The 14,192-nt window shown below is 37.1% G+C and overlaps 1 protein-coding gene across 1 annotated transcript in view; it reads left to right on the forward strand.

The window, feature by feature from the left end:
- Bub1 (BUB1 mitotic checkpoint serine/threonine kinase) overlaps positions 1 to 14,192 on the forward strand; it is a 36,210-nt gene that overhangs the window by 8,168 nt on the left and 13,850 nt on the right. The window contains exons 5-15 of the mRNA XM_090336389.1: positions 416 to 459; positions 1,727 to 1,827; positions 4,013 to 4,065; positions 4,157 to 4,341; positions 5,721 to 5,872; positions 7,873 to 8,099; positions 9,254 to 9,312; positions 11,218 to 11,346; positions 11,437 to 11,547; positions 12,203 to 12,299; positions 12,520 to 12,601. Of these exons, the coding sequence (XP_090192515.1) occupies positions 416 to 459; positions 1,727 to 1,827; positions 4,013 to 4,065; positions 4,157 to 4,341; positions 5,721 to 5,872; positions 7,873 to 8,099; positions 9,254 to 9,312; positions 11,218 to 11,346; positions 11,437 to 11,547; positions 12,203 to 12,299; positions 12,520 to 12,601 (1,240 nt within the window). The remainder of the gene's footprint in view (positions 1 to 415; positions 460 to 1,726; positions 1,828 to 4,012; positions 4,066 to 4,156; positions 4,342 to 5,720; positions 5,873 to 7,872; positions 8,100 to 9,253; positions 9,313 to 11,217; positions 11,347 to 11,436; positions 11,548 to 12,202; positions 12,300 to 12,519; positions 12,602 to 14,192) is intronic.

Below are 14,192 nucleotides of genomic sequence, written 5' to 3' on the forward strand. Positions count from 1 at the left end.
AAGGATGATGGAGGGGTGGGGGTGGAGTGGGGTGTGCTGATCCTGGGCCTTGAACTCAAGGTTTAGACTGAGGTTTTTTTTGCTCAAAGCTAGTGCTCCACCACTTGAGCCATAGCTCTACTTTTAACTTTTTGGCAGTTAGAGTCTCATGAACTTACCTGCCTGGGCTGGCTTTAAAACTGATACTTAGGTCTCACTCAGCTTCCTGAGTATCTACGATTGTAGTTCTTAACCTCCACACACAGCAAGGACGTTTTCTAGTGTTTCATATCTGAAACACTTAATTTTGAAGCAACTCTGAAATCCCATTTTATTTTCTTTCTTCATCTTCAGTGTTTAGTCTCTCTTTATTAATGTGTATATATTCAACTGTAAACTTGCAATCTACATTGATTTCTTTTCTACCATCATTTAGCTTATTTCAGACTCGCCTTACTGAGACCCATTTGCCAGCTCAAGGTAAATAATACTTTCTAAAATGCATATGTTGTTAATTAATAATTTAGTCTCTAGTTTTCACTGATTTTTCTTTGTCTTGGGGAAAAAAAATACATCTACTAGTTAATGAAAACCAAACTACTATCTTGAGTCATGAGGATAGCACTGTAATTATTATAAAGCCCCATAAATAGCACTAGAAGCAAGACCTCTTATCTGTCTTAGCACTTTAATAGAGCAAAGTGCCAAGCCAGACTTGATATTTTCATTCTGTTGCTGGGAGTGAGGCAGGGAGATATTTGAAAAGACATTGTCAGGTATGGTTGATTACTCCTGTAATCCTAGTAATTTCAGCACTTGGATGGCTAAAGCAGAAAAAAGTAAAATAAACAAAAAGATTTCCCAAAACAGATTCTAAAGTCTTTCTGTTCTAAATTACATCTATTTGCTTAGTGTAACATTTAGAAAATATGGCCCTTGCCAAGAGTTTGGCCTAGTATAGAGTGCTTGCCTAGCATGCAGGAAGACCTGGGTTTGATTCCTTGGTACCACATACATAGAAAAGGTGGAAATGGTGCTGTGGCTCAAGTGGTAGAGTGCTAGCCTTGAATAAAGCCCAAGAAAATCATGGGTGGAGGAAAGGAGGGATGATATATGTGGTATGTACTTTTAACTGGGGCTTGAACTCAAGAGTACTGTCCCTGAGCTTTTGTTACTCTTATTACTTGAGCCACAGCTCCACTTCTAGCTTTCTGGTGATTAATTGAAGGTAAAAGTCTCAGAGAAGCTGGGTGAGGTGGCTCACACCTATAATCTTAGCTGCTCACGAGGCTGAGATCTGAGGACTGTGATTCAAAGCCAGCATGAGTACAGAAGTTCATGAGACTCTTCTCTTCAGTTAACCAGTAGAAAACCAGAAGTGGCACTGTGGCTCCAGGGGTAGGGCAGTAACCTTGAGCTTTAGAAGGCTCAGGGACAGCACCCAGGTCCACGACCTTGAAAACCAAAAAACTCTTAGGGACTTTTCTTCAGACTGCGATTATCAGATCTCAGCCTCCTGAGAAGGTAGGGTTACAAGTATGAGCCACTAACACTCAGCAAGGTTTTATATTTCTTTCCAGTATATCTTTGGGTGTTTTAATTGGTAGGAAAATTGTATAAAATTTGATTTAAAAAATAATTTTATTTTCTGAGAAAATGTGAATGTACTGAGTGAGTGTGAGGAAATATACAGTAATGTAATATTTCTTCTTTCTTTTTCCTTATTTTGTCCCCTCTTCTCTCATAGCTAGAACTTTAGAACCTCTGCATAATGCCCAGATTTTAAATCAGGCGATAGCATCAAAATCAAGTCCAGAAAAAAACCCATCCTGTGTTTCTAAGAATCAGGTAATATTGACATTTTTAGGTTGTGTAGAAACCAGGAATGTCTAAATAGCCATATTGGTTACTTTCTATATCCCCTTAAGCATCTCTTTTCTTTGACTTTGACTCCTCTATCACTAAACCTTCGTGCAGCTTCCTGGGCCTGTCGTCATCTACTCCTGGTCAACTTATATTAGAAGTTGACCCCATGGATCCCCACCACACAACCTCCTGTCCTCACTTCCTCCCCAGTGATTTCTTGTCTATCAGTGTCGTACATTCTCTTCTATCAGCTTCTTTCATTGGCCCAGGAAATCCCTATTTTGGATCACTCCTGCCTGGAGGCTCCTGAGCCTTGCTTATTTGTACACAATGGAATTCTCTTCTATCGGCTTCTTTCATTGGCCCAGGAAATCCCTATTTTGGATCACTCCTGACTGGAGGCCCCTGAGCCTTGGTATTTGTACACAATGGAATTCTATGCTGCTGTCAGAAAAAACGACATTGACCCATTTGTTAGGAAATGGAAAGACTTAGAAAAAATCATATTAAGTGAAGTAAGCCAGACTCAAAGGAACTTAGGCTCAATGGTTCCCCTCATTTGTCATAATCAGTAGAAACCTTGGGCTGTACTAGCAGAGATCTGCAATAGAGCAAAACCTTGATACATAAGGCCATATAGTATGAAGCTAATTGGAAGGACCTCCAGGATATTGAAACAAAAGCCATATAACGAATGATTGTTGTCCTTAATGTACTATGTTATCTCTCATCTCCTTTGCTGTCCCTTGGGTATCTCATATTGTTACAGTATCTCACTTTGTTATCTGATATATTGAATTTATTTGTATTTGGTTATTTGAAATTTGATAGGGAAGGGGGGAAAACCGAGACGGGGGTGGGGGGTGGGGGGAGGGTAATGGGTACCAAGACATGTGAAAGGGTATCAATGTATGTGAATTCATGCACCTTCTATCTGGCAAATATCATGTAACCCTTTTATTAATTACAATAAAAAATATTTAAAAAAAAAAAACTAAAAATGTAGCCAGGGGTGTGGCCTAGTGATAGAATTCTTGCCTATCATGCATAAAGACCTGGGCTTGATTTCTCTGTACCACGTACACAGAAAAGGCCAGGAGTGGTACTGTGGCTCAAGTGGTAGAGCACTGGCCTTGGGGAAAGCTCCAGGCCAATTTACATATTTGACAATATGTCTCATACACGTGCCTGCCAGCCTCATTGTATTCTACAGCCCTGGCTGCCTATGTATTTAGACAGAAGATATGACATGTGTGAAATGTGCAGTAACTGTTTAGTTTGTTTCCTAGCATTTGTTATTTGTTTCCTAGCATTAAAAACTCTTGGCCTTTTTTTTTTTTTTGGTGCTGGTGATGGTGGTGGGTTTTTTGTTTTTGTTTTCATCAGTACTGGAAATTGAACTCGGGGCTTTGTGCTTGCTAAACAAGTCCTCTATCATTTGAGTAACACCTCCAGCACCTTTTTGCTTTGTTTATTATTTAGGTAGGATCTTGCTTTATGCTCAGGCTTTCTTAGGCTGTTAATTTTGCCTCCCTGTGTCACTGAGGATGACAGGCATGCATCCCTGTGCCCAGCCATTGCGCTTCTCTGTACCTGGAGTAACAGTGTGTGCTACCCTGTCTACCCACTAATTGAGGTGGAGTCTTTCAAATCTTGAGATCCTCCTGTTGCTGTCTCCAAGTATGCTAGGCATTCTTAAGGATTAACATAATATCATATAAAAGATGGCTCATTTGTTGTGTTTCTTTTTTGGTGGGTTTTTCAATAAGAGAAATTAGTACAATGATGCAAACTGAAGCTTCTGTTGTTGATCATAATATGAGCACATATATAAATCTATTTATTAGCCGGGAGTTTGGCCTAGTGGTTAAAATGCTTGCCTAGCATGCACGAAGACCCGGGTTCGATTCCTTGGTACCACATACATAGAAAAAAGCCAGAAGTGGTGCTGAGGCTCAAGTGGTAGAGCTCTAGCCTTGAGAAAGTCCAAGGACAGTGCTCAGGCCCTGAGCTCAAGCCCAGGACTGGCAAAAAAAAAAAAAATATTTATTAGGCCTTTCCACTGAAGCATTTTCATATTGATTTGGGAATAGTATAGATGAAATTGACTTTAGTCTCCCCCCCCCCCACTTCACCCCACCCCACTTACCTTTGTTTTCTGTCTCAGAGTTCTGAAGTTTCTGGAGCAATTCCTTCAGCTTGTAACGAAGAGCCAAATATGCAAGTATAATTAGTGCATTGCTCTATTACTTGGTTTCCTTCCAGACTGTAAATTTTCAGTATTGTAAACGATGCCTTTTTTCCCTTATAGGGAAAAAAGGGTCCTCACGATTTCCAAATCAGAGTGCTCTGCTCACTCATCTTTGGCAACCAGTGCTGATGTGAAGCAGGTTGTTATGTACTGCAAGGAGAAGCTTATTCGTGGCGAGTCAGAATTTTCTTTTGAAGAGCTGAGAGCTGAGAGATACAATCAACGAAGGAAGCATGAACAATGGGGTATTTTCATCTTATGTTCTGAGTTATTTGTATGTCATTTATAATAATAAGTAATTGCATTTTTGATCAAATAATTGACTATGCTAACATTCTGCAGAAAATGTTTGTAGCTTATCCTATAAGAGGCTTAGCAATCCTTGCCAAACATTAATATGGTAGCCATACTGTGTGGTGACTCAGTCCTCATCTTGGCAGCATCATTCATGTAGAAACAGCCCTGCACAAGAGTCTGTGTCATTAAGATTTTCAGTCTGATCTATGTGGATTTGTATTTCTGTGTAGTAATTCTAAATGTGTTGGCCCACTTACTTATACCATGAAAAGATTAGATTGGGAATGAAAGTTCAGGAGAGATTTTGCACATTCTGCACCTACTTTAAACAAATCAAGCAAAAGGAGTTCTCTGATCAATGTGCCATATTATTTCTGGCTATGGAGAGGACTAAGTTTAGTTCCTCACAGGGTAAAATATATATGTTAATATAGTTGACTTTTGCTACAACAGCATAGACCCTAAGAAAATGAATCTTTGTTCCACTCAAGATTCTCTACTACATAGGTTAGGTAATATCCATTCTGTGAAAATATTCTTTATGTTTGATCAACAATAAAGAGAATGATCAGTTCATATTTCACAGAGGACTCATTTTGAGCAGTACATAAATAGGTCAGACTCTGATTTGTCTGTGGTATGGCCAGGTAAGTTGATCACAGTGTGTCCCATGAACTTCAGTGTACTTCATAAAAATATTTGGAGAAGCCAGGCGCAGTAGCTCATGTCTATAATCCTAGCTACTCAGGAGGCTGAGATCTGAGAATCACAGTAAAAAGTTATTCAAAGAGGTTTCAGTTCAACTTGTCACTTGAAGTTTATCTTTGAAAAATCATTTTCAAGTGATTTTCATGCGTGCTTATAAAAGGCATTTGAGGAGCCAGAAGTGTAGCCTGGTAGTAGAAGGCTTGCCTGGCATGCACAAAGCCCTGGGTTTGATTCCTTGGTACCACATACACAGAAAAAGCTGGAAGTGGTGCCATGGCTCAAATGGTAGAGTGCTAGCCTTGAGGAAAGCCTAAGGACAAAGTCTAGGCCCTGGGGTCAAGCCCCAGGACTGGCAAACAAAACAAAACAAAAAAACATTTGGCGTTATGCTGGGCTACTACCAAATAATATTGTTGATCATTATGTCAATTCTTTATAATTCATGCCCTGAACATAGTAGTAACCATGATGATAACAAGTAAAAGTTATAATTAAAAGGTAAATACCATTTTCAGTTCAACAATTTAATAAACATGACCTTTTACTCATTTTATATGTATTCCTCTGAGGACCTGGATTTTAAGCTTCGCAAACAAACTATTTTTTGTCTTCCATAAAGTAAATGAAGACAAACATTATATGAAGAGCAAGGAAGCTAATGCTTTTGAAGAACAATTATTAAAACAGAAAATGGATGAACTTCACAAGAAACTGCATCAGGTGGTAGAACTGTCCCACCAGGAACCACCTGCTTTTCAGGAAAGGTCTGAGGTATGTCCATGTTCTTTGCCAGTTAGGCATGTGACCCAACGGTGGTAGTATTTGCAATTATTATTAATTTACATTTTATAATGTTTGCTTAATCTTTCACATAATATATTCCTGTCTATGAAGTAGAGTACCACGATAATCAAATACTTTCTTTAAAAATATTTTGAAGATTACTTTTAATATATGCCTCACATCTATAATCCTAGATACTCAGGAGGTTGAGATCCAAGGATCACAGTTTGAAACTAGCCCAGGCAGGAAAGTCCATGAAACTCCTATGAAGCATGCATCTTTTTAGGAACATCATTTGTTAACATACGTAGAGAGAGAGGGGTAGGGGAAGTATCCATGTTCTTCATTGCTATTGCTGTTGTTTATGTTTTGCTGTGTGTTACTTTTCAGCCTTTTCTGCTTTTTGAACCTAGCACATCCTGTAGATCTTCACTTTTACATAGAGATCAACTCATAGTACAGTTTTCTGTTACTCTTTACAGAAGGACAAGTCCTGTAGAAGCTGTTACAAAGCATGTTGTAGTGAGCATTCCTGTGTATATGACAGTTTTCTTCTGTCGTATCCATTATGCCCTCTTTCCTAGGCTACTCGTCTAGAGTCTTGATGAATTCTCCAGATAGGACCCTTCCAGCTTCTTCTAGGTAGGGCATGAAGATAACCATCTGTATATACCATCTGCAATAGTGATTTTGAGAACTTCCCCGCACCTCCCCAGCAGGATTACTTAATACATTCTAGATACCAGGGAACCCCTTGACCAATCCAACAGCTATTTGGATTAAAATTTCTCTACTGCCATTTTTGTGACATCTGGGTGGGAGTAGATTATAAATCATATATTTAATCTCTTAAGCCAGAAGCTTTATGGAATTGGTCTATATAATGGTATAGGGATATATTTTCCAAATGGATTGACCAATTCAGGCATTCTCAGGCAATTCAAAACCTTACTAAACTTTTTACATGCCAAATAAGTGAAGAATCCATTTCTAAAATATATTATTTCATAGCTTTCACATTTACAATAGCTTTCTAGCTCATTTTGATATCTGGTAGAGTAAACATGCCTGATTATTCTTCTTAAAAGTATTTATTCAGAACTGAATACTGGTAAAACATCTGTAATCCAAAAATCCGAAGTTTGAAAAGCTCCAAATCTGAAACTTTAAGCATCATAGGTAGCTAGCACTGAGGTTTAGAATTTCAGAGTATTTCAGACTTAAGATTTTTGAATCAGGGATGTTGAACTGGTAAACCTAGGCAAATATTCTAAAATCTGTAAAATTCCAAAATCTGAAGTACTTCTAGTTACAAACATGTCAGATAAGGGATATGATTCTTTTTTGAAAGTGGTAATAACTAGTTTTAAATTACCCTTTTTGATGATTAGGAAGAATGAACTGTTTATATTTTGTCCAGTTATCTGTTAAATACCATTTTTTACCCTAGATATTTGGCACTTGTTTTAACAAGAATACTTTTATAGAATAAGGTATTAACCCTCAATCTCTAACTTTGTAACATTGCATAAGTCTGTATACATCTAGTAGAGAAGCAAAGAATTTCGAGTTTAGAGTTTGTTTCTCTTCCCATTGTGAAACATACTTTTGTGGATTTTATCTACACATAGCCTATTTATTGAATAGAAAATAACTGCCAAGAGTATTGAGCAGGACACAATTGTAAGCACTTGATAATATTGATTCATTACTCTGTTTCCCAAATAAAGTAGAGAGAAGATATTTTTTTAAATACTGATAGTTATAGATGCTGGTTATTTTCTAGCAGTTAAAAATCTGAACTGTGAGTATGGCCATGCTAAGAAGCTACAAAGAACTCATGATGTAACTGACTTCATTTTAAAATAGCTAAAGTAGTAAAGCATGCTTGAAGGGGGAAAAATCTGTTTATTTTGCTTCAAAAAACTCTAATGCTTGATTAGTTATATCCTGGTTTTGTTATTATTTTGTTTTACTTGACATGAAAGGTCATTCCAGAGTGTATGGAGTCAAGTGTAGACTTCCAGCAGGAAGTGAGAGCTCCAAGTCTTCCAGCCATCCATCAGCAGCCCTTAAACAACTCAGAGAAACCCAAAGAGGCACCACCTGTTGTTCCTCTTACAGCAAATGCTATTACTGATGCTTTGTCTCCAGCTGTCAGCCAGAATGTAGCTCCTCCTGTTCCTTTAAGGACCCAGTCAGTGATAGACTCCAGGTAAGCCAAAGGTAGTCCTGAAGGTATCAGTTATTTAAATGTCATTTGTTAGCCTCTTTCCATGATCCATAATACAAGAACAGTATTTGAAAATGAATGATTCTTATTTTTTGAAATAATAGCTTTGGTGGCAAGTATGGTATGGAGAAATATCCTCTAAACATCGGCCCCAAATTCTTCACACTTTATGACATGCTTTAGAAAAGTTGTTTCATTTCATACTTTTCTCTTGAATTTTAATTTTCCATTTTCTGAAACCTAAATCTCTTAAACTTGAAGAATATACAGCTATAAACTGAACTTTCCTTTAACTGAGGACCTGCAGACATTATTACTCTCCAGGTAGTTCCTTGCCATGTTTTCTCAGTCCTTCTATCCTCCCATTGGGAACAATTTTGTATCCGTATCCATAACTACATGCCAAGATCTACCCTCACATTGCTCGAAAGTGGTTTCCCCAGTTTTTCAGGATTTTTCTTCATTGCAGAAATTGAAAGTTCCTATCACTTGTTTGGATTACATTTTAATCTTTAATCACCCAGCTGTCTTTTACCTAATAGTTTTATAACAATGTGTAAAATTCAAATTTCTTAAGCTGTTTTACCTAACATTTTAAGGTTCCTTTATGAGAATTCTTGAAGTATGAGATCTACTACCTTAGGTGTACTTTTAAAACAAGCCCTGGATTGCATACTATTTGTTTTCTTCTTTGATAGCTGTTATTTTAAAATCTGTACACTATTTTGTGGCTGTGGACTCATCACTGAAACACACCAGAGCTTCCACTGTGTCATGTGCCTAGAACTAGGTTTTAACCTTTAACTTATACTTTAAGTACATTTAAATTAGAGAAGCTGTTAGTTACACTATCCTACCACATAAAGGGATGATTATTATGGTGCTAAAATACAAGAATCAGTGATTTATACACGTGTCCAATACCTGGCTTTATTTGTACGATTTTCATTAACTGAAAAGAAAAAAAAGAAAAAAAAAAAGACATTTACTTACTACATGGACCTAGCAGTTTTATCTGTGATTTAACCATGGGCTTGTAATTGTTGACTAATTTCTTTTGCTATTATTTCTTGAGAGTTAGATATATAAAGTAGTTTTGCTTTTCAGCTTGATCTTAAGAGCTTTCTTTTTTCCAGATGTGTGACTCAGAGTACTCATGAATTCAAGCCACCGATTGGAACAGAAACGAAAGAGGGTATGTTTCATTTTAATACCTTCCTCTTGACTTGTTTGAGCGGACTCTTCTTGGTTGCTCTGTGTCTGTATTGTGGCTATGCTGTTGGAAGGCTTCAGACCTTACTAAACCTACATTTAGTAGGCTTTCTTTTTATTGGAGAGCAGAGCCCCAGACCATTTTAGATCAAAGTAGAAATCCACTTATTAGCTTCATAATGCAAAATCCTTTGAAAACTTAGTTTATGAAAACTTCTGTTATTAGCATATTAATTTAAAATGAGAATCATCTTATTGTGTTAGCTGGGAAAATAAATCAGTACTTAATAGTATGTGTTCCTATTTGCTATTCTAATGGAGGTATCTGCATAGATGGTATGTTTTATACATTAGATGGGATTCATTTGGATATTCGGACATTTGAACTTCTTTCTCCATATGAAGGTAGCATGATAAGCACTAACCATTCGTGGAAACTGGCTCTTTGAAACAGCTGGAGACTTGATGATTGCACCAAGATATGATACACGTTCTGCAGACGCCACACATCTTACTGAGTGCTCAGAGAGGTAGCTGTGAAGGGAACAATTAAAGTCCCCTAGAATAGGAAATACAGTGATCCCTCACCTATCATAGAAGTTATGTTCCAGAGACCCCTAAAATAGGTGAAAATCCAACGAACAGTGTTATATTTATTTTGTTTTATATATATATATATGTATATATTCTATAAACCTTTTCCACTCTCCACTCTTTTATTAACTTTTCTCACACTTTTATAAACACTTTGTATGCTTGAAATAAACTCAGAGTTATGAAAATTTCACAGAAACACCAACACTGCAGAGCAATACTGTGCAACCATCAGACACTGATATGAAGTAGACAAACTGAGTATATGGGTATGGTCTGGAAAAGCAAACTGAGCCAGTCAGCGTCCAGAGTGCTGTAGGTGGTTGCCTTCCATTTCATCAGCCAATGTACAATTTCACATTAGCAAACTTGACAAGTGATAGTAGCATACTGTATTTCCATTGTATATAGTATGGTATTTATCCACTAATTAAATACCTATTTTATTTCCGTTTACTATTTTAATATATTTGAATTAACATGTTTTATATGGTTTAAAAAATTTAGGCAAAAGTAATTAAAATCATAAACATTATATAAATAGCTATATACTGCAAAATCTTGCAATCTAGTGAAAACTCCACCATACAGAATTAGATTTTTTTTTTAAACTCGCAATACTTAAAGCCACAATAAGTGAACCAGTACAAAGTGAGGGGTGACTGTATTAATACTGAGTTGGGTTGGATGTCAGAGATGGTGACAAGGAACAACTAGAGATGGGAGTTGATAAGTCTGTTTTAGGCAGAAGGAATAGCAGGACAGAGTCCTCAGGTAGGAGTGCCTCTGATATGTTCTATGGGCACTCTTCTCACCTATAGGGTGAGCGGGGAAAGGAGGCGAAAGTTGCTTAAGACCTGAGCAAACAGGGCTTAGGCTAAGTAGGGCTTTCTGCACCCTTGTGTGACTCCAGTTGAGTAAAATGGAAAGGCTTAAGAGTTAACAGTGTTGTAAGAGTAAGGATTTACAATGTAACCATGAGGAGGTAGTTCTTGGGATACAGTAAAGCTGAGGGTGCTATTTAGGACAAAATTGCTAAATGGGTCATTCTCAGACCAGATGTCTCATCTCTGAGCTTTCCTTTTCCTTTCTATAAAAGAATATTCCTCACCATACTGACTTCATAGTTCTAGTACAAAGATAAGTACAAAGTATGTGAAAGCAATAAGCAACTTTAGTCATTATTACTGATAGTGGTAAGCTTGTTGATTGTGCTGAGTTGCTGCGATCAATGTGCCTTACAGTGTGTTCTGATTGGGCTACTGACAGTACATTTTGATTTGTGCCTTTGCAGCATGTGGAATACAGAAGGTCACTAGCGTAAGTTCTTTCCACACAACTCCCAACACCTCACTAGGAATGGCCCAGGCAACTCCGTCCAAAGTGCAGCCGTCACCCACTGTGCATACCAAGGAAGCATTAGGTAAAGTATATCATTTTGGTTGTGACACCTATAACAAAGTAAGGAAAGCTCTTTTGTAACCTCTTGACCAGTGTTCTTTTGTTCTTTAAGGTTTCATCATGAACATATTTCAGGCTCCTACAGTTCCTGACATTTCTGATGACAAAGATGAATGGGCATCACTAGACCAAACTGAAGATGAATTTGAAGCCCAGTTTCAAAGTAACTATTTAAAACTTATGAAGTACATATCATCACAGGTACTACCAAAGGTGTTATCAGGGATTATTTAAGAGAAGGATAGGGAACATTTCAGGAATTCAAACTACGACAGAATTTGATAAGACTTTGGTATTTTGTTTTTGTTTTTGTTTTTTTTTTAATGTAGCAGTTAGTGCTGAAGAAGGACAAAATCCCGATGGGTAGAAATGGTCAGGAAGAGATGTGACTTGAGCTGCTTTTGGTAGAGAAATAGCCAAGCAGAGTGTTGGAGCCTGTGCTGGGAGCGAGTGGTCACAATAATGATTTGGAACATCTAGTAAGAAACATAGGAGGGCTAGAAATACAAAGCTGCTGGCTTAACTATTTCATAAAGAAAATGAAAGACAACTACTAAGAGCCTTTTATTAATTCAATATGTCGTTAGCAGTGCTGCAGGAAAATGCTGAGCATGTTCTTCATGTATGAGAGGAAGTTGTGACCCAGTGACCATGGTTAAGTCACTTCATTTCATGACACAAATGAGTATTATTAAAACTGATACCCGTTCTTTTTCCATAAGCTACTTCTTTTACTTATAGTTAGTTGATAGCTAATATAAAGGATAGTGTTTTCCCCCGGGACAATAGTAAAATGCTTTCTTTTAATTCTCTTGCAGAGAATGCAACATCTTCTGGGGCTTGGGGAGTCAATAAGATTGTTTCTTTGTCATCTGCTATCCCTATTTTTGAAGATGGAAACAAAGAAAATTATGGGTAAAGAAATATCTTCTACCCTTTCAAGTAGCTGTTGATCAACTTATGTTTATAGGTGATTCTGTTTACACTGTTTTGTACAACTGTTGTAAAACATAGCAATCTCTAAAACCATTAATTCAAGTATAAGTAGAAAAATTTTCTGACATTCGCTTTTAAATGGTAGCATCTGTTTCATCAATACATTTTTTAATTTATAATTTTTCAAATCTCTCTTTAGATTACCACAGCCTAAAAATAAGCCTCCAGGTTCTAGAACTTTTGGAGAACGCTCCATTAGCAGATTTCCTTCAAAACCAAATGTAAGCAAATCTCTGGTCAATTTTGAAATGTTTTTTGACAACTTTTTTCATTGTAGCAAATTATTAGACATCCAGATGTGTGATATGTTAATCTGTGTTGGAAAGTATAATGTTATATGAAGAGTATGTTTCTTTCAACACATTGAGTACCTGTGTTATGCCAGATACCAGGATAGATAGGGGTGATAAGTGAATTAATATGATTCTTATTCTCAAAAGTTTTTTCTTCCATTAGTAACTGCTGCAGGTAGAGCTCATGCAAACAATGGGAAACAAGAATATTTTAATATGGCTCAATGGTTATTATTATAGTGCTATACAGAGGGTTACCATTGAAACCAGAATCTTTAAAGAAAGAATATTTGTGTAGCTTATAAGCTGTTCACTAGAATCACAAATTTTATGTTATAATCATAAAGTTTACAGTTATAAATTACTGCTGTTGATTTATGAAGAATAAACAATAATTTATAAAGAATCTATGAATTCTTGATGTCTTTCAAGTGTGGCTAAGACTTAGTAATTTGCTTCTAACAAGTAATAGTAGTGGAAGAAAAAAAATAATTTATGGTGAGGAAACCTCATAGATACCTGCTCAAGTGATTTAATTAACCTCATCAGTAATAAGTTGTATTGAAATGATGACTGAAAAGGGTACTTTGCAGTCTTTCTCAAAATCTGTAACTCTAGTCTAACCATGAAAAATAAGCCCAAAGTAGAGAGATACCCTCCTACACAGTTGCTGACCAGTGTTCAGAAGTGTCGATGCAAGAAAGAGAAGGAAGGACATGAGTGAATGACCATGGGGAGAGGAGACCAGCAGACAGGACAGCTAAATGCAGCATGCTGTCCAGATAGGATCCTGGAATAGCAAGAGACATTAAGGGAAAACAGTGAAATCCAAATAAGGTCTAAAGTTAGTCTTTTGGATAGCTTTTACAAATGAACCAGGTTGTTGGAAAGGTGAAAGAATTATTCTTACTGAAGAGAACAACTCTGCACTACCATTTTTGTATCTCTTCAGTAAATCGACTCTTTTCAAAACTTAAAAACGTAAACACTAGCTGGGTATTGGTGTCTCACACCTGTAATCCTAGCTCCTCAGAAGCTCCTCAGGAGACTGTGGCCACAGTTCAAAGCCATCCCCTGCACAAATGTCCAAGAGACTCTTATCTCCACTTAACCACCAGAAAACAGGAAGTGGCACTGTGGCTCAGAGTAGAATGCTCTAGCCTTGAGCTGAAGAGCCCAGGCCCAGAGTTCAAGCCCCACACCTAGATAAAAAAGTAAACACTAAAAACAAAAATGTTCTCTGCTCCACTGAGATGTGCTAAAGGTAGAAAGTTAGCATCTGATTTTCTTTAATTCCTCTTTAATAAAAATGTTTGAAGTTTGTTTTGGATTCTTTGAGATGAGTTCTTACTATGTTGTCTAGGCTGGTGTTGAACTCCTGGGTTCCAGTGAACCTCCTGCTTTAGGCTCCTTGTAGCTGGCACTACAAGTCTATATCACCTGCACCTTGCTTCATCTTAACATGTTAATGAGTTAAAATGTTACTGACAAAACAGGGAAAGTGCTGCTGCTTTTGAAT

This window comes from Megascapheus bottae, chromosome 7 (genome assembly GCF_031878675.1).
Source record: "Megascapheus bottae isolate mThoBot1 chromosome 7, mThoBot2.hap1, whole genome shotgun sequence".
In the NCBI taxonomy this organism is placed as follows: Eukaryota; Metazoa; Chordata; class Mammalia; order Rodentia; family Geomyidae; genus Megascapheus; species Megascapheus bottae.